The following is a 24,450-nucleotide window of genomic DNA, read 5'->3' as shown; positions in this document are numbered from 1 at the left end:
GTGATCATTCCCCTCTATTCGACATTGGTGAGGCCTCATCTGGAGTACCGTGTCCAGTTTTGGGCCCCACACTACAAGAAGGATGTGGAAAAATTGGAGAATGTCCGGTGGAGGGCAACAAAAATGATTAGGGGACTGGAACATATGACTAATGAGGAGAGGCTGATGAGGGAACTGGGGTTGTTTAGTCTGCGGAAGAGAAGAATGAGGGGGGATTTGATAGCTGCTTTCAACTACCTGAAAGGGGGTTCCAAAGAGGATGGATCCAGACTGTTCTCAGTGATAGCAGACGACAGAACAAGGAGTAATGGTCTCAAGTTGCAGTGGGGGAGATTTAGGTTGGATATTAGGAAAAAAATTTTCACTAGGAGGGTGGTGAAACACTGGAATGCGTTACCTAGGGAGGTGGTGGAATCTCCTTCCTTAGATATTTTTAAGGTCAGGCTTAACAAAGCCCTGGCTGGGATGATTTAGTTGGGGATTGGTCCTGCTTTGAGCAGGGGGTTGGACTAGATGACCTCCTGAGGTCCCTTCCAACCCTGATATTCTATGAAATGACATGAAAGATGTTAGACAAATTATTAATGCATTATTGGAAGGCACTCTGGTACTATGGTGATGAGCATGGTATAACAAAGTAAAAAAGAGCTTCCATGTCTTCAATTACACAAATACCTTGTTCTTGTGAACATTTCACAAGTTTGTGGAGCTGGTCCTCCATTTTTCTTCTCTCTCCTTTTATCTGTTGCTGCCTTATGAACTTATTGCAAAGAAGAAAATTATCACTGTTGAGCTGTGTAGCTGTGAAATCACTATTTTATTCCCCTCCTAATTTCTTCTCCATTCCACTCTTCCAGTGGAATCTTGTAGGACTGCATTAAAGCTACATCCCTGAAGTATGCACAGAGAGAGGGACCAACTGATCCTAGAAGAGTGATCTTTTTGAATGCAGCAAGCATGAAGCACAGGCTGTGAGAGGTGGCCAAGTTGCCCAGAAAAACCTTTGATCCAGGACCCCATCCCTAAGCATACGGGGGGAGGGGGTTGCTATATTAGGTAGGGGAAGAATGCATGGGAAAATAAAAATCCAGTGGAAGTAGAAGCTCCTTGCACCCAGCAACCCAAACTGCACAATCTGGCATTTAGTTGGAATAGTGGTAAAACTAGTTTCAAAGATCAAGGACTTTTCAGACCCCTCCCCACTAGGAAAAAAAAAAATTAAGAAAAAGGACATTTTCAGGTAAGGTAGGCCTAAAAAGTTTGATTTCAGGATGGGTGGGAAACTTGTTTGTAATGTTAATAAAAACATTTTCATTAATTTTAAAAGAATTTTTGATCATAAAACGTTTTTCGTTTAGATTTAAAGTTCCCCTAAAATATTAGTGAACCAAATATGAGAGAAAGCTTTGATGCACAAGAACTGAAATGTGCAACTGATTTGTGTTAGTTTCAGCATCATATATAACTTAAAAGAAAAATGCAAACCGAAATTAAATCAGAAAAAGCAAATTAAATTTTTAACTCCGATAAACTTAGGTGTTCTTAAAAAGACACATAATGACATTTTTCTAACAAACAGTCTAACTCAATTTATTTATTTGGCCTATGCAATCCAGTCAAGCCAAGCCACAGCATTCTTATCAGCAATGTTCAAGGCACAAAGACCATCAAAAAGTTGAGTTATTTTGTAGTCCTCAACAACGTGTATCATGGTTTGTGGCTGCCCACGCTGATATAGCGGACTGTTTCTAAAACACCACTAAATTCTGCTGCAGCACAAATTCCATGTCCAGTACAAAACCAGCTAAGAAATCTCCACTGCCTTTGTGGTAAATAAAACACAGGTTGATGCTGAGTGGAGTCCGAGACAAGATAATTATTTGTCAGTCTGTCTGTGGACCATGAAGCTTGCCACGTGTCTTTGACTGTAAATCCCTCACCCGGTAAACTTATCCGTAATGGGTGCTGTGAGGGCAGATGATCATGTGGTGGATTAAACAAGTCTTTAATTAATGGTAGATGTGGCATATCACACAATTTTGTTATGAGCTTTGCTACACTTTCCACTCTATGAACAGTGAGTGGAGCAATATTGCAGAGAACTGGTAACTATAGTAGAGGAGTAGATTTAAGTGTGCCTGAAATAATATGCTGTATGTAATGTTGATCATCCTTGTATGAGACAAGTAAGCCCAATAAAGTCATATCAGTAGATCATCTAGTGTCACCTGTCTATCACAGGCCACTAACACCACCCAGCAACCCAAATCACACCAAAGTATTACAATCCTCAGCAGACCAAGCCCCTGGATGCCACAGGTAAAGAACTGCAGGACCAAGGTACACCAATGCCCTGTGATGACAGGGAAATGATTCCAGACGATCGGGGCAAGCAATCTACACCCCATGCTACAGAAGAAGGCAAGCCCCCGCCCCCTACTCCATGGTCATTGCCTATCTGACCTAGAGGAAAATTCCTACTCAGCGCCACATATGGTGCTCAGTTAGACCCCAAGCATGTGGGCAAGAACCAGCCTGTCTAACACTTCCAGGCTTATTATTATTATCACCATAGAGCCTAGGAGCCCTATTCATGGACCAGTACCCATTGTCATAGGCACTGTTCAAACACAGAACAAAAGATGGTCTCTGTCCCAAATAGCATACAATCTAAGTAAGAGACAACAGCTGGAAAAAGGCAGACCGATGGGAGAGTACAAGTAAATAATGAGAAAATATTGGTCAAGTTGTGTTTGTTTTTTTTGTAGGCATCACGGCAAAGAAGTTTTAAGGAGGGTTTTGAAGGAGCATATGGATGTTTACAGGCAGCTCTTCTCAAGCATGAAGCTCAGTACGGGATACAGCACAAAGCTGATTGTTTTAAGAGTGAACAAATGGGCGATGGAGGCTGGCCTTCGAAGAAACGCCACCTGGAATGGGTGCGTCAGGTCCGTCAGTACTTACTATCCAAGAGCTATTCAGTAGGGTGACTAGTCGCCGTCAGGACAGAAACTGAGAACTTACCTAAACCCCTTTGCACCTCGCAGGTCAGTATCCTTGTTCCTAGTGCACCTACGATCGTGGCACCCACGCCAAAGAAGGGGAAGCAGAGAGAACTCCAGCCCGAGAACAGCTCGTTGCCGCCCCCCGCCCGCAGCAGCTCCAGCTGCTCCCCAGCCCCACCCCACCCCCTATGTTTACAGCAGCAGCAGCGGGGGCGGGATACCTCACAGACCCCGCGGGCAGCCTCCCTGCCACCCCCAGGAAATGCCCCATCCAGCCCCAGAGAACCACACGGCCCCTATCCCTCAGAGGAGGGGCAGCCAGCCACTCGCCCCCCGAGCAAGCGAGCGAGCCTCTCTCCCAGCCAGCCCAAGGCAGAGGCTGGGGAACACAGACATCCCCGCAAACACAGCCCGGAGCTCTACTCACTGTGACGCCGTCTAGCCAAGGCCCAACGCAGACCTCATCCCACTGGCATTCTGGGCAGCGTAGTCTTCTCACTGCGCCTTTTGGCCGCTGGAGTCATTTGAACGTCACGCTCCCTGCCACGGGAGGGCAGTTGTTTGCTTTGGTCCCGGTGTATTCTGGGTAGTGTAGTTTTTTGCAGATATGCATCTCAGGAAGCGTAGTTTTTATTGGCGGGGCCCGAACAACGGCAGCCCGCCCCCTTGCGGCGAGTCGGCGCGGCCGTCTGCCCAGTGAGAGGAAGCGAGCAGGGAACAGCGCCCTCTCCCCTTCCCTGCGGTCAGGAGAGGCGTTTGCGGCTTCTGCTCGCGCTCCGCTCGCCAGCCCAGTAGTTCCGTGCTGTGTGTGGGGAAGATGGCGGCTGAGGAGGCTGTAGTGGCAGCGCTGGCCCGGCTGCCCCCCGAACAGGAGGAGCAGCAGCAGGAGGAGGAGGCGGCGGCTGGAGAGATCAGTAAGGGAGCGGCTGTGGGTGGGTGGGTGCGTGGGGAGGGCAGCCTGCGGTCTGGGGACAGAGCTGTGGAAGAAAGACACCCCCCCGGGCCATAGGGGCGGGCGGGGGGCTGGGCGCCGGGGTGCCATAGCAGCAGCATCCCCACCAAGCCCGGGCATGGGAGTCAGGACTCCTGGGTCCTGCTGCTTCCCCGGCTGCCGGGAAGATACTGCCACCTGCGAGCCGGGCCGGCTCCTGGTGGTGAAACGCCTTGAGCGGATGGCGCTAGGGAAACGCAACGCCTCACCCGCCCCTGGTAGGTGGATAACCTGTGTTATTCCTACATTGCCAGTTCTCTCCTGCCTCTGGGACACTACTGGAGCCCATTGATGGAGCTGCCTCCTGCTCACAATCTCAGGGGTGTGATGCCCCGTCCTGGGGCGGAATTTCAGATGGGGGGGCAACTTTAACCATGATTCTGGGGTGAGTTAGGCACCTGAAAACTGTAGGTGTTTTGCAGATAATAACTTAGAAATTAGCTGGCAGGAGCATTGTATCTAATTCCTATGTAAAGAAGGAAAATTAAATAAATATTATACTCATTCAGCTGTAGTAGTAACATGTTCTGACATCTTCTGTCAAGTCACTTAAGAGACACTGGTTAGGTTCAAAATATTAATGTATGGTATATTCTTACTTTATTATTAACTCTTGAATACAACAGTTGAAAGAGTTGTAGAAAAATCTAGATTCCTTTCTGCCATTTAGACTTCTTACTCTTTGCAGTTCACCAAGCTTGAAATAGGTCATTTAACTTTTGAAAACATCCTACTAGGGCAAGGCTCTGTGAGTTTATACTGCAACTGCCTGGGGCTCTAAGGGTGTTACCATACCACAAATAATAGACTAGAAACTTACCTTAAACAAGAGTGAAACTGACACTTTCAGGTCTTTTTCACAGTATTGTCAAACCCTAATGTTCAAAAATTATGAGATTGGCTTAAAAATCATGAGAGTATGTAAAAATAATAGATTTGGTGTTCTTTTTGTTAGTCTTTGGCTTTTGCACCCTCAAGGGTGCACTGGGATCACATTTTGAAGCTATCTCCACAGCCACGAGGGCTAGAAACTTACTTTTTCTTTATGAATGAAGGCTGAAATCATCACATATCCTTTGACTCCAGGAGCTGGGGTTTCAAGGAAAACAAGGACAAAATCATGAGAGCTGGCAACACTGCTTTCACTTCTGTCTAAAGGCTCGTTACTTTTAAAAAGGCTCTTAAACACAACACTACAATGATTGAGTTGCACTTCTCACAGGAGAATTTTTAAAACTAAACACTAAGAAAATTCCACATTTTAAAGTTGAGGGTGGAAAATTAGTCTTCTGAGTTATATCAGGGTCACTGCAGGCAGGAAAGGAAAATAAACAGGCACAGGAGTTCTTTCTCTTGAAAAAATATTGGCGGTTCAAACCTTCCAGTTCTTAATCAGGGAAAACTTCTATTGCCATCAGTGCCTCCACTCACAGATATTAACATTACACAATGAACATGTGATAACATGTGGTCAGTAACTATACACTTCATACCTAAATATCTGAGCCATCTTATCCAGAATTATACATCTTATATGCATTGGCTCAGGGACTACACTTTCTGCCATAGTCTGAGCAGTGCTGAACACAGATAGTGCCCAGTGAATTATACAAGTAATGACAATAATCGTCTACTTTATGGACTCTGTGGCTGCAATTTCTGTGTTCTTTGTCCTGCAGTTGGCCTGAATACAGCTGAAACCCTAAGCATTTGAGGCATAAGCATATCCGATACTCATGTGACACTTACTCTTTCCTTTCCTCAAACTCAGAACAAAAAATGACAAAACAAAATGGTTTTCAGTTAAAATGTAAGATTTCACAGCAGCTATTGCTCTACAACCCAGCCTGGGGCAGAACCTGCCACCCTCTCAGGGTTAAGTGTTCTCCTCTCATCTGAATATAAGAACGGCCATACTGGGTCAGACCAAAGGTCCGTCTAACCTACTTTTCTGTCTTCTGACAGTGGCTGATGCCAGGTGCCCCAGAGGGAATGAACAGAATAGGTAATCATCAAGTGATCCATTCCCTGTCGCTCATTCCCAGGTTCTGGCAAACAGAGGCTAGGGACACCATCCCTGCCTGTCCTGGCTAATAGTCATTGATGAACCTATCCTCCATGAATTTATCTAGTTCTTTTTTAAACCCTGTTATAATCTTGGCCTTCACAACATCCTCTGGCAAAGAGTTCCACAGGTTGTCTGTGCATTGTGTGAAGAAATACTTCCTTTTGTTTGCTTTTAAGCCTGCTTCCTATTAATTTCACGTGGTGACCCCTAGTTCTTGTGTTATGAGAAGGAGTAAATAACACTTCCTTATTTTCTTTCTCCACACCAGTCATGATTTTATAGACCTCTATCATATCCCCCTAAGTTGTCTCTTTTCCAAGCTGAAAAGTCCCAATCTTATTAATCACTCCCCATACGGAAGCTGTTCTATACCCCTAATCATTTTTGTTGGCCTGACTCTTGTTCTCTTTCTTCATCCTTCCTGACCTCTGTGCTGCTTCTGATGCTGTCAACCATGACATCCTTCCCAATAGCCTGGGACCATTTGCTGAACGGTCAGAGAGCTAGCCTTCTTGGTTTTGCTCTCATCTAGCCGACAATCCGAGTCTCTTTTTTTCCCCCCTTCCCAGCATTCAGCAGAGAGAGAGGCTGGTCCAGTGGATAGGGAGCTAGCCCTGAGAGACCTGCGTTCTACTTCCCTGTGGATTTCCTGTCTGACTCAGGCCAGTGCCTTAGGGACAGAGTTTCAAAGGTCTTGAGGCACCCAAAGATGCAGGTTAGGTTTACAAAGCACCACTTTTGAAAATACCACTAGGTGCCTAAATACCTTTGAAAATCTGGCCCTTAATCTCTCTGTGCCTCAATGCCCCATCTGTACAATGGGAATAACAGCACTGCTCTACCTCACAAAGAGTATGTGAGGAGAAATAGGTTAGACATTGTGAGATGCTCAGATCCTATGGTGATGGGGCCACATAATTACCACAGGTAGGGTGGGAACTTCTCTAAATCACTGCTGTCTCTTCGCTTGGTTTTGACCCCTTCTTTTCACCTATCCCCCTCACATCTCCCTCTTTTCTGAATGTAACCTTGGCTCAGACTTCTGAGCCTCCTGTGTTCTCTCTTCAACACCATTCTCCTCCTCTCCTCTCCCCCCCCCCCCCACACACACAGAGGGAATCCTGTTTTCAGGCTCATCTCATGCCTTCCAGATCCTTAATTTAAATTACCAGCACTTTCTTATCTTAATTCCCCCTGCCTCTGTTTATAAACAAAATACGACTCCCTGCCCCAAGGGAACAGACTGGGAGCAGCACTTCTCTTCTGCAGAACTCACATTCCACATTCAGGCTGTGCTGCAGTTAAGAACTCTGCCTGGGGCTAGGATGTGCACTGTGAGCAGCCCTGTACAAAACTCAGGGGCGAGGCAGGAGACCTCCTCCTGCCCTCCCTAAATGGTGCTGTGAATACTGTGTCAGAATATTCCCAACAGACAGGGATGCTTTTGCTGTACTACTCAGTATAAAGCTCTGGAGAGCAAGTTTGAATGGACCCTGCCATTCAGAATAGCCCTGTCCTTTGTGAGGAGGTAACATCCGTCATGTATTTGAGTTCTTTGTCTTTTTACACTGGTCAAAAAGGCATTTAAACTAACTGGAACGCTTTGAGCTTACAACACCAGTTTACCTTGCATCTGTTACACGCACTAACCTTTCCAGTTGCTGGTGGTAGTTGGTTGGAACACGTGTGACAAGAGGCCAAACTTTCTGTTGTCCTGAATCATCGGTTGCAAGGCCAACAGTGTGATCATCTAGTCTGACCTCCAGTACAACATAGGCCATTGGACTTTCCCAAAATAATTTCTAGAGCAGATCTCTTAGACAATCATGCAATCTTCATTTAAAAATCACCAGTAATGGAAAATCCACCAAGACTTCTGTAAATTGTTCCAATAGTTAATTGCCCTCACTGTTAACATTTTACACATGATGTCCAATCTGAATTATTTAACTTCAACTTCCAGCCATTGGATCATGTTATACCTTTCTCTGCTAGACTGAAGAGCTCATTATCAAAGGCCTTGTCTACACTGGCAAGTTTCTGCACAGTAAAGCAGCCTTCTGCGCTGTAACTCCCAAGATGTACACATTGCCAAGCCACTTAGTGCGTAGAAACTGCGCAGTTGTAGCACTTTAAAAAAAAAATCACCCCAAGAAGAGGCATACAGCTTTCTGCGCTGGGGCGCCAGTGTAGACACTGTGGTGGTTACAGCACTGCAGGAGGTGTCCCAAAATGCCTGTTCTCACCTCTTGTCATCAGTTTGAACTCTACTGCCCTGCCCTCTGGTGACCAACCATCATCCCCACCCAAAATTCCTTTGGAAATTTGAAAGTCCCCTTCCTGTTTGCTGGTGATGTGTGCAGTGGTCTCAGCGCATCTTTCCAGGTGGCCATGCCTGCTCCACGCACCAGGCGATCGCACTCTTGGAGCAATGCCGAGCTGCTGGACCTCATCAGCATTTGGGGAGAGGAGGCTCTCCAGTCCCAACTGAGCTCCAGACGTAGGAATTATGACACCTACCGACAGATTTCACAGTGTATGACAGAAAGGGGCCATGACTGGGACACATTGCAGTGCAGGGTCAAAGTGAAGGAGCTGCGGAACGCTTACGAGAAGGCATGAGAGGCAAACCGCCGCTCCGTGGCTGGGCCCACGAGCTGTTGGTTCTACAAAGAGCTGGACGCGATACTTGGCAGCAACCCCATGTTAATTGCAAAGACCACTGTGGATACTTCATTGGCTCGCATGCCAGTCAAGAGTGGACTGAGCCAGGAGGAGGAAATCTTGGATGAGGATGTGGATGGGAAAGGGGACCCAGAGGCAGAGGATGACTCGGAGGCCAGAGATGCATGCAGCCAGGAGCTCTTTTCTACCTCGGAGGAGATTAGCCTGCCACAGCTGTCAGAGATTGGCAAAGTGCAAACAGGAGAGGAGGCCCCTGGTAAGTGGATCTGATTTTGGGAATTGCTGAAGCAAGCTGTTGGGGGAAGGAGGGTTGCAGGAAGCAGGCTTGTCTCCCACCGCATGCCTAGTCTGAGCGGCAGAACAGGCTACTGATTGACTCCCTTACGTCACAGGAATCTCCCTTAGAGATCTCCAGGAAACTCTCGTGGAGATACTGGGCAATCAGCTGCCGCAGGTTCTTCGGCAGAGCTGCTTTGTTTCTTTCCCCATTAACTAAAGTGACTTTCCCACCCCACTCTGCCATCATGGCTGGGGAGGGAAGAGGAACCATTGCTGCATACAGGCAAGCCGCATAGGGGCTAGGGCGGAAGCCGTAGGCTTGGAGAAGATCCTCCCTTGATTCCCTGCTCATCCTAAGCAGCAATATATGATCACATCCTGCGGAAAGTCTGGGGACAGGAATGATTATCAGGCCGCCCCACTACGGTGCTGGCTCTCCCCAAGAGCCACATGCCCAGTGTATAGCAGGGTCAGGGAAGAGTGATTTACCCTGCCCCTGCAGCTACTCACCTTTTTGGGGGTCTTGTGGCTCATGTGTGCTTGCCTGGGGTCAGCCAGTTAGTGACAGAGGTGAGTGTACTGGCTGTGTTTTAAAGCACTGAATCAGTGTTGTCTGTGTTGCAAACCATACAGCTTCTGTAAAATGTTGCATTTAAACTTCACAGAGATGACAATGGGAGCCCGGCCTCCCCCTTAGTTATCAGCGGCTGAAAGGCTGCTCAGAATTAGAAAGCGGCCAAGAAGAACTAAGGAGGACTTTCTGTGTGATGTTATGATGCACTCTGCCACTGAGAAACAGGAACTGAAGGAGTGGCAGGTCAGTGAGAAGAGGGACCGAAAGGAGAACACGGCACGTCAGAATTAAGTCACGGAGCGGCTCTTAAAGGTTATGGAGCACCAAGCAGACATGCTCCAGGTGATACTAGCTTTTCAAACTGTGCAGCTCTGCACCTGCCCTCCCCTGCAGCCCCTGTCGCAAAACTCTTTCTCGTGCGACCCCCAGACACCACCAACACACTCTTATCAACCTCCTGGCTCCACTCTATACCCGCAGCATTCCACTTCTCCCCCTCACAGTCCAGCACTGTGGACTCCCACTATCCACAGCACTCAACACCCATCCCTCTGCAGTTTGGCCTTCCTGAAGTACAGTACCCATTGCATTGTACTCCAGAGGAGAAGGTTGGATATGATCCCTGAACATACACAAATCTTTATCCATCCTGGGACCCCTTCTCCTCCTGGAACCTTCCCTTCCCCCATCCTCCTCACTGCTGATGGGGTTTTTGTTTGACTCTCTCCTCCAGTTGTTGTCTTTTATTAAAAGAATTGGTTTGGTTTGAAAGCAATCTTTATTCTATTAATTGAAAGCAAAAAGAGCACTTCAAGCAACATACAGTTTAAACCCCCTTATTGCATCATGTGCACCAATCACCTCCTAGCATTACAAGCACTGCACTCCCAAGCATAGCAACAAATATTAGTGGCTTTCAGCTTCAAATTGCTGCCTTAAGGCATCCCTGATCCTTGTGGTCCCGTGCTGTGCCCCTCTAATACCCCTGGTCTCTGGCTGCTCAAACTCAGCCTCCAGGCGCTGAGCCTCTGCGGTCCAGCCCTGAGTGAAGCTTTCACCCTTCCCTTTACAAATATGGAGCATACAGCACCCAGCTATAAGCAAAGGAATATGGCCAGGTCCAGCTTCCCATAGAGGCAGTGCCAGCGGGCTTTTAAATGGCACACTCAACAGTCATTCTGCACTTGCTCAGCCTGTTATTGAACCGCTCCTTGTTACTGTTAAGTTGCCCTGTATATGGCTTCATAAGCCATGGCATTAAGGGATAGGCGGGGTCTCCTAGGATCACAATAGGCATTTTGACTTCCCCTACGGTGATGATCTTGTCCGGGAAGAAAGTCCTTGCTTGCAGCTTCCTGAACAGGCCAGTGTTCCAAAAGAAGCCTGCGTTAATGGCTGTGAAACGCCCACGGTGATCCACAAGTGCCTGGAGGACCACTGAGAAATACCCCTTGTAATTAATCTACTTGGTGGTTAGATGGTCTGGTGCCAGAATTGGAATATGCGTGCCATCTATCTTCCCTCCGCAATTAGGGAAGCCCATTTGTGCAAAGCCATCCACTATGTTATGCATGTTGCCCAGAGTTACAGTCTTTCGGATCAGGATGCGATTAATGACCCTGCACACTTCTGTCAACACGAGTCCAATGGTTGACTTTCCCACTCCAAACTGGTTAGCAACCAATTGGTAGCAGTCTGGAGTAGCCAGCTTCCACAGTGCAATTGCCACGCCCTTCTCCAACAATAGGGCAGCTCTCATTCTCATGTCCTTGCGCCGCAGGGCTGGGGCAAGCTTATCACACAGTCCCATGAATGTGGCTTTCCTCATCCAAAAGTTCTGTAGCCACTGCTAGTCATCCCAGACATGCATGACGATGTGATTCCACCACTCAGTGCTTGTTTCCCGAGCCCCAAAGTGGCGTTCCACTGTGGTCTGCACCTCCATGAATGCCACAAGCAATCTCGTGTCGTAGCTACTACGCGTGGTGAGATCAATATCGCACTCCTCTTCCCTTTGTAGTTTAAGGAATAACTCCACTGCCACTCATGACATGTTAGTCAGAGCAAGCAGCATACTGGTCAACAGTTCGGGATCTGTTCTTGCAGCCCCAAAAGGCAGGGCGTGCAGTACACAAACCATTGAAAGATGGCTCCAAATGTGGACGGAAGCACAGGAATTTCTGGGATGCGAAGCAATGCATCACGGGGCATTGGGACAGGACACAGGATGCCCCGCAACCCCCTCCACCTTCCCATAAGTCTTAGCTGCAGAAGAGAAAGAGGTGTTCTGTGGGATAGCTGCCCAGAATGCACCACTCCGAATATTGCCGCAAGTGTGAACACGCTATTGCGCAGGCAGCTGACAGTGTGAACACCCAACAGCGGTTTCATTTCTGCACTCTCTGAGCAGCGCTGTAACCGCCGGCACTGTAACTTTGCCAGAGTAGACGTGCCCAAATATTTTTTCAACATGTAGGTACTAATAGATTAATCAATTCATTTCTTAACCTTCTCTTAGTTAAGCTAAATAGGTTGAGCTTCTTTAATCTTTCACTAAAAGGCACTTTCTATTCCTTTAATTGTTCTCATGGCTCCTCTCTGAACCCTCTCCAATTTATCAACATTCTTCTTGAGGGCACCAGAATTTGACACAGTATTATGCATCCTTGCATTGCATTGGCCGCAGCATCATATTAGGAGCTCATATTCAGGTGATTATCCACCATTCCCAAAATCTTTTTCAGATTCGGTTCTTCCCAGGATAATCCCCCATCTTGTAAGCATGGTCTACTTTCTTTTTCCTAGATGTACACATTTACATTTAGCCATATTAAAACATATATTGTTTGCGTGTGCCCAGTTTCCCAATGATCCAGATCGCTGTAAATCAGTGACTTATCCTCTTTATTATTTACCACTCCCCACAATTTATGTGTCATCTGGAAACTTTATCAATTATGATTTGATATTTTCTTCCAGGTCACTAATAAAAATGTTATATAGTGTAAGGCCAAGAATTGATACCTGCAGGACCCCAGTAAGAGAACCTCCCATTCAATAACTACTTCCTATTAACAGTTACATTTTTAGATCTATCAGTGAGCCAGCTTTTAATCCTTTTAATATGTGCCATGTTAATTTTATGTTCTAGTTTTTTAATCAAAATGGCACATGGTACTTAGTCAAACACTTGACAGAAGTGTAAATATATCAACACCACTACCTTTATCAACCAAACTTGTAATCTCATAAAAAATTATGTCAAGTTATTTTGACAGGATCTATTTTCCATAAACCCATGTTGATAGGCATTAATTATGTTACCGTCTTTTATTTCCTTAGTAATCATGTTGTGTATCAGCCACTCCAGTATTTTGCCTGGGATCAGGCTGACGGGCCTATCTTTACCTGGGTCATCCAATTTACCCTTTTAAAATATTGGCACAACATTAGCTTTCTTCCAGTCTTCTGGGATTTCCCCAGTGCTCCAGAACCTATTGAATATCAAATTAATGATCCAACAAGCTCCTCATCCAGCTCTTTTAGGACCTTTGGATGCAAGGTATCTGGACTTAATGATTTTAAAATGTCTAACGTTAATTGCTGCTGTTTAACCTCCTTCTGAGATATTAGTGCAGGGGTTCTCAAACTGGGGGCCATGACCTGTCGGGGTCTTGAGGTTATTACGTGGGGGGAAGTGAGCTGTCAGCCTCCACCCCAAACCCTGCTTCACCTGCAGCATTTATAATAATGTTAAATATTTTAAAAAGTGTTTTTAATTTGTAAGGGGAGGTTGCACTCAGAGGCTTGCTGTGTGAAAGGGGTCACCAGTACAAAAGTTTGAGAACCACTGTATTAGTGGAAAGGCAAGAGTGTTGTCATGACATTTGATCTGACTAGATCATCTGTTTTCCTTCCTCCCCCCCATGGAAAACAGAAATATTTATTGAACATTTCTTCCCTTTCTTCATTATTATTAATAATTATACCATTTACATCTAACAGGGGCGCCATTTCAGATTTTGGAGGAGTGGCAACTTTAACTGTGATTCCAGGGGCTACTGGGGTACCTGAAAACACTCGTTTTTTTGCTGATAATAACTTAGAAATTATTATTTGACAGGAGCACTGTATCTAATTCCCATAGAAAGAAAGAAAATTAAATAAATACTGACCCAATCAGCTCTAATACTAACATGTTCTGACACTTTGTGTCAATTCACTTAAGGGTCACTGCTTAGCTTTAAAATCTTAATGTATATTCTTACTTCGTTACTAACATTTGAATACAACAATTGCAACAACTGTAGAAAAATCTAGTGGATTACTTTCTATCACTTTTTTTCAGTTCACCAAGCTTGGAATAGATCCTTTAACTTTTGGAAACATCCTACTAGGGCAAGGAGTTTTTAGACTGAGTTTAAACTGCATCTCAGGGTGTTACCTCCACTACAAATAATAGACTAGAATCTGATTTTAAACAAGAGTGAAAATGACACTTCAAGTCACTTTCACAGTGTTGCCAAACCCAAATGTTCCAAAATCATGAGTCAGGCTCACAAAAACCATGAGACTGGCTTTAAAATAATAAGATTACGTAAAATAGTAGATTTGGTGTTCTTTTTATTACTCTTTGGCTTTTTGAGTCTTGAGGGTGTACCGGGTTAACATTTTTAAGCTTTCTCCACAGCCACAAGGGCTAGAAACTCACTTTTTCTTTAAGAATGAAGGCTGAAATCATCACATATTCACTTGACTCCAGGAGCTGGGACTTTAAGAAAAACAAGAATTATCAGAAAAACAACAAGGAGTCCGGTGGCACCTTAAAGACTAACAGATTTATTTGTTTGTTTATTTATTTATTTATTTTATTTATTTTCGTGGGTAAAAAACCCCACTTCTTCAGATGCATGGAGTGAAAATTACGGCTGCAGACATAAATATACTGACACATGAAGGGAGTTACCTCACAAGTGGAGAACCAGTGTTGACAGGGCCAATTCGATCAGGATGGATGTAGTCCACTCCCAATAATAGGACTCATCTATTATTGGGAGTGGACTACATCCATCCTGATCGAATTGGCCCTGTCAACACTGGTTCTCCACTTGTGAGGTAACTCCCTTCATGTGTCAGTATATTTATGTCTGCAGCCGTAATTTTCACTCCATGCATCTGAAGAAGTGGGGTTTTTTACCCACGAAAGCTTATGCTCAAATAAATCTGTTAGTCTTTAAAGTGCCCCTGACTCCTTGTTGTTTTTGTGGATACAGACTAACATGGCTATCCCCTGATACTTGACCCATGCAAAATAATTATCATGACACTCATGACAAACTCATGAGAGTTAGCAACACTGCTTTCATTTTTGTTTAAAAGCTAATTACTTTCCAGAAGGTTTGAACACAACACTACAGTCATTGTGTTGCAGTTTTCACAGGAGAATATTTAAAACCAAACACAAAGAAAATTCCACATTTTAAAGTTGAGAAAAAAATTGAGACTTTTAAGGTATATCAGGGCCTGAAGGCAGGAAAGGAAAATAAACAGACACAGGAGCTCTTGGCAGCTCTTCCTCTTGAAAGAACGTTGGAGGGTCAATCTTCCAGTCCTTAATAAAGTAAAACTTCTATTGCCATCAGCACCTCCATTCATAGACATTAAAATCACAGTGAACATGTGATAACATTTGGTCAATAACTATACACTTCATACCTAAATATCTGAGCCATCTTATCCAGAGTTATACATCTAATACGCATTGGCTCAAGGACTACATTTTCTGGCATCGTCTGAGCAGTGCTGAACAAACAGATAGTGCCCAGTGAATTATACAGATAATGACAGTAATTGTCAACTTTATGGACTCTGTGGATGCAGTTTCTCTTCTTTGTTCTGCAGTTGGCCTGAATATAACTGAAAACCTAAGAATTTGAGGCCTAGACACATCTGATACTCATACAACAATTCCTTCCTCTTCTCTAACTCTGAATAAAAAATGACAAAACAAAATGGTATTTCAGTGAAAATCTAAAATTGCACAGCAAGCATTGCTCTGCAACTCAACCTGGGGTAGGACATGCCACCCCTTGCATCTGATTATTTTCTTTCTTTCTTTTTTTCTACTATGCTGCTTTTCATACTGTCAACCTTGATATCCTTCCCAATCACCTGGGACCAACTGCTGGAGTCTCCGAGAACTAGCCTTCTTGGTTTTGCTCCCATCTATCAGATCCCTCTCTTCTGTAGCATGCAGCAGAGGGATAGGCTGGTACAGTGGATAGGGAGCTAGCCCTGAGAGACCTGAGTTCTATTCCCCCCCCCACCCCCAGACTTCCTGTTTGACCTTAGGGACAGGGTTTCAAAGGTTTTTAGGCACCCAAAGATGCAGCTAGGCATGGGAAGTACAAAGCATCTAACCTTCTAGGGGCTTTAAAAATCCCTCTAAGTGCCTAAATACCTTTGAAAATCTGGCCTTTAGTTTCTCTGTGCCTCAGTGCCCCATCTGCACAATGGGGATAACAGCACTGCTCTACCTCACCGAGGGCCTGTGATGTGAGACACTCAGATACTATGGTGATGTGGCCACATAAGTACTACAGGTAGAGTGGGAACTTCTGTATACCACAGCTATCCCATCCCTGGGTTTTGGGCCCTTCTTTTCACCTACATCCCTCACATCTCCCTCTTTTCTGAATGTAAACTTGGCTTAGAGGGCTTGGCTGTATTTCTTCTGAGTCTCCTACAGACTCAGGGGGTGGGGATTTCTTCAATACCCCCACCCCCTGCAGTGGGATTCCTGTTTTACAGGTTCATCTAATGACTTCCAGATCCTTAATTTAATTACCAGCCTTTTCTTATCTTAATCACCCTGTCTCTGTTCCTAAACAAAATACTGACTCCCTGCTCCAGGGGCACAAGCTGGGAGAAGTTTCAGAGTAACAGCCGTGTTAGTCTGTATTCGCAAAAAGAAAAGGAGTACTTGTGGCACCTTAGAGACTAACCAATTTATTTGAGCATAAGCTTTCGTGAGCTACAGCTCACTTCATCCGATGAAGTGAGCTGTAGCTCACGAAAGCTTATGCTCAAATAAAATTGGTTAGTCTCTAAGGTGCCACAAGCTGGGAGAAGTATCTCTCTGCAGAACTCACAATCCCCACTAATGTTGTGCAGTTAAGAGCGCCCCGCCTGCGAGCACACCTCCTGTACGAAATTCAGGATTCTTATTGTCCTAAACTCTGGGTGCCACAGATTTCTCCATGTGTCCCTTTGCTTTCCTTTTTAATTTTCTACAATTCATAGCTTCTGATTTATATTCATTACTGTCAACTTCCCATTTCTTCATATATTTATATCTGCCTTCACTTCCCCTCTACATCAGGTTATTTACATAAGCACAAAGTTAGTGTGAAATCCTATTTTTCAGAGTTAGTGCTTTACGCTAAAGCCATGGAACTTGACTTGAACCGGATGGGACCCAACTGGAAGTGTCGGATCAGGTGGGAAAACAATTGGACTCTGATGGGTTTAATTGACTCTCTTCCTGCTCGTGACAGGTTTCAGAGAAGCAGCCGTGTTAGTCTGTATTCGCAAAAAGAAAAGGAGTACTTGTGGCACCTTAGAGACTAACCAATTTATTTGAGCATAAGCTTTCGTGTAGCTCATGAAAGCTTATGCTCAGATAAATTTGTTAGTCTCTAAGGTGCCACAAGTACTCCTTTTCTTCCTGCTCGTAGTGTCAGCACAGTGGCAGCTGCGTGCCCTGCTCCAGCCTGCTACCACCACTTCACTGCACTGTGTGTGCCTACTGAGGAGCTGCAGCACCTCTCACTCGGCAACACACATAGGGTGCAGCAACGGGCAGCAGTTGGCAGGAGCAGAGCATACAGCCACTGGTAGTGGCACAGCCAGCTGCTATCATGCTGAGACCATGGGCAATGGTGACTCAAGTTCAGGGAGAACAAACAGGTCAGAAAAACGACATGATGCTCTTGAGGTCAGGCCTAAAAATTAGTCCTGAACAGATCTCTCTACTTTATATTTGCTTTGCCTTGTTGTAAATGACTACTGACAGTGCAAGGTGTTGGAAAACCTGGCCTATGGTCTGCTCACCTCTGGCAGAACCAATGCAGTCTGAACCAGTTTGTCCCCACTCTGGATAGGAAGTTGCACCAGTTCAGATAGTTGTCTTAACTCTGTCTGACAATGCAGTTCCTAACGGTTTACAACAAATTAAATGCTCCGCTTCTAAGCTCACTTTTTATTAAGCTTTTCTTAATAATTTATTTTGGTATATCATATTGTGTAGTTTTTTGAGTGCAGTAACCTGTACTTTTATCCTGAAAGCTCAAACAATTCATCCTCTCAGTTTTGCACTTAAGTTCCAGCATTCAAATACGGCTTCTATTGCTGCATGAACTGACTACACAATTGTACCAGTTGCTAATTATTTTGGTTTTTAGCAATTTAGACATGAAGACTAAATCAGTTTTAGCACATGTAACACATTTAGTCACATCTCATTTGAATTTCGCACATGTATTAATTTTATATATATGATGGAATTTCTCCTCCATTCCCCCTCTGCTTATTTAATTGATAAACAATATAAGAACATATCCCCAAATAGCTAGAATCTTTCCCTTTGCCTGTGTACTTTCCACTTATAAAAGCTGGCTGCTAAATAATAGGACTTTCACGAAGAATTGGAAACTCTTTCAATAACTGGCTCCTACCACTTGCAAACAGTTAACCTTTTTTACATGGGTGGTGGGTGAACACCCGCTTTGGGGAGGCTAGCCCGCCAGCTGCGCCCCTTACACCCGACCCCATCCCTGTAACAGGAGGAGCCTTGGGGGGGGCCCCCCGTGACTGCAGGAGCCCCAGGGCTCCCCACCCCAGCCACGCAGGGCCAAGCCACCCCCTAACCCCACTGAGCGCCTGACCGAGCTGCCCGGCCAAACCAGGCCAACCCTGGCCAAGCCGGGCCGAGACGCCCCCCAGCCGGGCTGCACCCCGGCCCCCCCAAGCTCCAGGCCAGCCCCAGCCACGCCAGGCAGATGCAGCAAGCAATGGCAGGCAGGCAGCAGCAGACGGTGGGGGCTCGGAGAAGGGGCAGAGCCACTGTGGCTTAGCCTTCCCTGGCCTATTATAGCTGCCACCCATGATCATTTATCATTATTAAGCTAACACACTGAGTTTGGACCCTGAGCTTCTCCCATCAAATTCTCTAAATTCATTTCTTGGCCTCCATCTCCAGTGCCCCCCCCCTTTGAATTCCTCTACGTGTTATTTTAAATTATTAAGTACTAATTAGCTATATTTTAAAATAGATTCCTGGAGTTTGGATACCTTATTCTTGTCTACTTTATGGGTTTCTGGCCTGACAGGGGTTTTCTGTCTTTGTTTTCATTCCCTGTGCACTCATCTTAGGCTCTGCCATCTGCCAGAAAGTAAAATTTACTTCATCATCTGTAAAAACAGCAAAGAGTCCTGTGGCACATTATAGACTGACAGACTATTGGAGCATAAGCTTTCGTGGGTGAATATCCACTTCGTCGGATGCATGTTCATCATCTGTATTTTCTCCAAATGCTTCACTGTATTCTTTTGGCCACAGATTCTAAATTCCAAAGGAATGTTTTCTTCTTTTGGATCGTAGAAACTATAAAAATGGTTTTGAAAAATAAACAGCAGTTTAAAAGGGAATCCCCATTTATAGAAGATGTCTCTCCTATCTCTGTAATATCTTGTAGTTCCTATCTTAAAGAAAATGCAATGGAGGGGAGAGAAATTATGTCACGTTACAACATTTTTGCCTAGATTAGAACCATCTAGTTTGAGGGTATGTTTGCACTGCAGATAAAGGTGTGACTGTATCACAGGTAGGCACACCTATGCTTATTTGAGGCTAGCTAACGTGAGTAACAATAGTAGTGTAGACATAGCAGCACAGTTTAACAACCAGAGTACAGACACAAGTCCCCAAAGTGCTTGTACTCTGATTGCTAGACCATGCTGAAGCCCATCCTTCTATATCATTGCTGCTGCTATTACCCATACTATCTAGAATAATGCTAGCACAGGTATGCCTACGCATGCTATGATCACATCTTCACTTGCAGTGTAGACATACCCTGAGTCCTCGATCCAAAGTAATGTTTATCCAAATTTTGTTTAATAACCTATATCAGTTTTGTAAAATTCTACTTGCCCAGGATAGATAAATTTAATTTTTGACAAGCAAGTGAAATAGAAATATTTCATTAACATCAGACTCTCCATGTTCAGGGTGGGTGAGTAGATTTTTCTGTCAGAGGTAATAAATTTTCCTGGCTGTTTTTCAAAAATGAGATGTAGGTACCCTGAGTTACGCTCCTCTCTCCAAAGTCACTGCAATCCTTTTCGTATGTGATATGTAGCGGGAAAGAATGGGAAACTGAAACCATAATTAACACATCATTCAAATGTTATATAAACAAGTTGATTGGTTTCTGTTTTTGTTTTTTTTTTTAAGATGGCGTGGTTGTTTCTGGAAAAATGGATAACAAACTAGATGTGTACATGTCTGAAGCAGAAATGAAAAACAAAGAGGAAAGAACAGAACAAGAGTCTATAAGGGAGTCTGATAGTACTATTTTGGATGCCTCATCTGATTCTCCAAGAGGTTTGCTAATAAACTGCAGGAATCTTTATAGTAGGGGAGGGGGAAAGGATGTGAAATGTCATAGTACAGGTTGTGCTCCAGTTTCTATTTCAGCCACAAATATATACTGATACACAGAAAAGGCTGTACTCCCTCTGACGCCCTGGATTTCAGATGTTTTTCATCTGAGCTGGTATTTTCCCCTGAATCATTTCTAGAAATCTCTTCTAAGGTGCTTACTGACACAGGAGCATAAAACAAGTCATGTTGTGAAAGAGCTGGGGTCTGCATCCATATTGTAACTGAAAGTGCCACCTTTTTCATTCTCTTGGTTCAGATCCGTGACAGGGACTAGAGAAAGGCATTGTATTGAGCACAGAACTGGGAGCTAGAAATTTCTGGGTCGTAATTCCAGTTCCAACACTTACGAGCTCCCTGGCCTTGGGCAAGTAATGTAATCCCTGCTTCAGTTTCCCTACCTCATAAGGTACTGTGAAGTTTAAGGTTTTTAAAAGGTTTTAAAAGTGGAAAACCACTATAAAGTCAAGTATTATAATGAATCTGGGTCTCCTGTGTCAGAGCCGCGCAATACAGTATGTAAAGGCAACAGCCAGACTGGTTATCTGTCAGTAAGGAATGGTGCCGAATTTAGTAAAAGCAAGAGAAGTTGTGAGTATTTGAAAGGTTTCAGAGGAGCAGCCGTGTTAGTCTGTATCCGCAAAAAGAACAGGAGTACTTGGGGCACCTTAGAGACTAACTAATTTATTACAGCATAAGCTTTTGTGGGCTACAGCCCACTTCATCAGATGCATAGAATGGAACATATAGCATGAAGATAGATAAATAGATATGCATACAGAGAAGGTGGAAGTTGCCATACAAACTGTAAGAAGCTAATTAATTAAGATGAGCTATTATCAGCATGAGAAAAAAAACTTTTGTAGTGATAATCAAGATAGCCCATTCAGACAGTTGACAAGAAGGTGTGAGAATACTTAACATGGGAATCCACAAATAAAAGATGTAAACGTGTGAAATTCTTCAGTTTAGCTTTTTGAATATCTTTAAAAAACAAAAACATGGGTTAAGTATCCTCACACCTTCTTGTCAACTGTCTAAATGGGCCATCTTTATTATCACTACAAAAAGTTTTTTTTCTCCTGCTGATAATAGCTCATCTGAATTAATTAGCCTCTTACAGTTTGTATGGCAACTTCACCTTCTCTGTATGTGTGTGCATACAGATATATATATAGATCTTCTTACTATATGTACCATTCTGTGCATCTGATGAAGTGGGCTGTAGCCCACAAAAGCTTATGCTCTAATAAATTTGTTAGTCTCTAAAGTGCCACAATTACTCCTGTTCTTTTTGAGTATCTGAAAGTAATTTTAGAGGGAGTTAATCTCAACCCTGCCAGAAAAACAGCCCAGAATGGATGAGGGATTTGAGGTGTATAATGTGCCATGGTTGTATTAATAATTGTACTTTGTACTAATATAGTAAAGTATATCTGTAATATATTGGGCTTTCCAAACAGCTCATAGGACAGTTTTGCATTTGCATACCACATTTTTCATGATGTGCTCTCAGTCTATGGAATGGCATCAGCAAAGAATCCACAAATATAAGATGTAAACATTGTGTGAAATTCTTCAGTTTAGCTTTTTGAATATCTTTAAAAAACAAAAATAAATAAATCTGGAACATGTAGGAATTCAGATAAGTTACTCCATTCTGTCTATAGCACTTTCATCAGATCTAAGTTTTAAAGGTGAAGAATACAAAATATTATTCCAGCTGGCACAAGACTCCCTCTCAGCTAGCATTAGAATTGAAGTGGCTGACAGAAGAACAATATGAACTGAAAAATAATTGGGATGTGAAAGCAGAAGTGTTTAACTTGAAAATCTCTTTAACTTTTAGAGAAACATATTTCAATTCAAAAACAGCTTGCTGATCTAGAGAAACTAGCTGACCTGAGTGAAAGTGAGTTTACCTCAGCTGTTACCCAGAACACAGATCAACATGTTGCAGGTATTTACATTCTTCTTTTTAATTTATTTTAAAAAAATTTTTGTACTCGAGTGTTTGAGTCTTCAAGTTTGGAAGTTTTGTGTTTTTTTAAATTGCTTACTGTTTTTTCCCCACCATTTAGCTAACGTCAGTTCCCACTTCATGTACCCCATTCTTAATGAAATAGGAAAGGCCCCAGTGGCTCCATTTTTGTTTATTTTTCTCTCAGCATAGTAGCATCAGTACTGTCATGAACATACATAGCTAAGAAAATTGTGTTACCCTGTTGGCCTACAGCTAGAAGTTATGCTCAAACATTGTTTTCTAGTGTCATGCCAGAGGGGTGATCAATATATTCCTTGTTTGAAATTAAAAGAATAGGATTATTATTTGAATAGTTGTCCTCTTTGCAGCTGTTATTTCGCTGTCTGGCTTGCCTCAAAGCATTTTTACTTGTAACTGTTACCTCCCCAGGAAGCATCGTGGCCAGAAAACATTGGAAGGTTAGTCTCAGTATTCTTTTCAGGACCGTAGCTGTTGTCCTGAATTTAAGGGTCGTATATACCCCAGAATATGATCAAACTAATTGCAATCATATTATGTGCACTCACCTACTATAAAGTAATAAAACAAAACACCACATAGTTAAGGGTGAATTGAAAAACAGGATTTCAAAAGCAAGGTCATAATTATTTGGCAGTTTCTGCTATTCAAAATTTTTAAAAAAAAAAAAAAAGAACAAGTCAACGACTAAAACAAACAAAAACAATGGATAAAAAACCTTAAATCTAGTCACCTCTAATATTAAAAGTTTATTAAAAAATTTAAAAAGTAATAATTTAGTAGGCTCACTATAGCCTATACGTTTTATAAAAATTAATTATAAATAAATTAGCTAATAAAATATACTTTAAAACACACCTCTAAAGCCATATTAAAAAATGTATTTTTCCTAATACCTTTTCTCCATGGTGGGTAAGCAACTGGCCACTGTGAACCTGCTGTTAATTACCTAATACAGTTACATGTACGAATCATATGTCAGAGCAGAATAAGACTCTGAAAGCTGGATTTTTATTTGAGGGTGGCATTTGAGTTATTCTGAATACCTTTCAGTGCCAATGGATTCTTATACAAATTAATCATCACATCCCTGACTTTAATGTTTCTAGAATTGTTGCTTTAACATAGACTAGAGAAAATGATTTATTCTAAAGAAGGGATTTAAGAGTCTTGTCTGAAAGTTCGTTTTGGAGATTCGGAGGAGAGAGAGAAAGCAGACTCTAGCACTAAACAAACTAGGGGCACTGCCAGCAGATCGAGGGACGTGATCATTCCCCTCTATTCGACATTGGTGAGGCCTCATCTGGAGTACTAAGTCCAGTTTGGGGCCCCACACTACAAGAAGGATGTGGAAAAATTGAAAAGAGTCCAGTGGAGGGCAACAAAAATGATTATGGGGCTGGAGCACATGACTTATGAGGAGAGGCTGAGGGAACTGGGATTGTTTAGTCTGCAGAAGAGAAGAATGAGGGGGGATTTGATAGCTGCTTTCAACTACCTGAAAGGGGGTTCTAAAGAGGATGGATCTAGACTGTTCTCAATGGTAGCAGATGACAGAACGAGGAGTTATGGTCTCAAGTTGCAGTGGGGGAGGTTTAGGTTGGATATTAGGAAAAACTTTTTCACTAGGAGGGTGGTGAAGCACTGGAATGGGTTTCCTAGGGAGGTGGTGGAATCTCCTTCCTTAGAGGTTTTTAAGACCCGGCTTGACAAAGCCCTGGCTGGGATGATTTAGTTGGTATTGGTCCTGCTTTGAGCTGGGGGTTGGACTAGATGACCTCCTAAGGTCCCTTCCAACCCTGATCTTCTATGATTAATGTGTTTTTTTAAAAGATTTTGCTTGAAGTGTAGTTACTCTGAAATGAGGAAAATGGCACTGTGTGGGGCTCCATGGGTATTGTGTTTCAATGACTTCCTGATGAAATTTACAAGTAAAATTTCCCCCCATCTCCGAGCTTGGTAAACTCAACCTGGAAACTGAAAGTCAAACTGGGTTCTTTCTGCCTTGTGCATCAATAATAGCAAAAGTTGTATAGTTAGAACTGTGTAATTCTCTGATTGATGTCCATGCCAGAAATATCTAACTCATGCTCCTGAATCTGTATTTACATGGCTCATTAGCA

At 43.6% G+C, this 24,450-nt stretch overlaps 2 protein-coding genes across 13 annotated transcripts in view; one reads left to right on the top strand and one right to left on the bottom strand.

Annotated features, from left to right (window-relative positions):
• The window catches only part of SWT1 (SWT1 RNA endoribonuclease homolog), a 71,259-nt gene extending 67,716 nt beyond the window's left edge, over positions 1 to 3,543 (bottom strand). For 2 of the 7 annotated variants that reach the window (XM_073356684.1, XM_073356683.1), the window contains exon 1: positions 3,433 to 3,542. The gene's annotated coding sequence lies outside the window, so the exon portion shown is untranslated. Of the gene's footprint in view, positions 1 to 675; positions 1,269 to 3,024; positions 3,166 to 3,432 lie in introns of those variants that run through there. The other 5 variants (XM_073356681.1, XM_073356685.1, XM_073356678.1 and 2 more) reach the window with 5 other exon arrangements.
• A 150-nt stretch (positions 3,544 to 3,693) lies between these two features.
• Positions 3,694 to 24,450, top strand: part of TRMT1L (tRNA methyltransferase 1L) — a 64,254-nt gene continuing 43,497 nt past the window's right edge. For 3 of the 6 annotated variants that reach the window (XM_073356673.1, XM_073356668.1, XM_073356670.1), the window contains exons 1-3: positions 3,694 to 3,919; positions 20,119 to 20,268; positions 22,175 to 22,285. In XM_073356673.1, coding sequence (XP_073212774.1) covers positions 3,823 to 3,919; positions 20,119 to 20,268; positions 22,175 to 22,285 — 358 coding nt within the window. In that variant the 5' untranslated portion in view covers positions 3,694 to 3,822. Of the gene's footprint in view, positions 3,920 to 12,944; positions 13,165 to 20,118; positions 20,269 to 22,174; positions 22,286 to 24,450 lie in introns of those variants that run through there. The other 3 variants (XM_073356671.1, XM_073356669.1, XM_073356672.1) reach the window with 3 other exon arrangements.

The sequence above is a fragment of the Lepidochelys kempii genome, chromosome 8, assembly GCF_965140265.1.
Source record: "Lepidochelys kempii isolate rLepKem1 chromosome 8, rLepKem1.hap2, whole genome shotgun sequence".
In the NCBI taxonomy this organism is placed as follows: domain Eukaryota; kingdom Metazoa; phylum Chordata; order Testudines; family Cheloniidae; genus Lepidochelys; species Lepidochelys kempii.
Note: the sequence above shows the minus strand (reverse complement) of the source record. Positions and strands in the feature narration are given on the sequence as shown.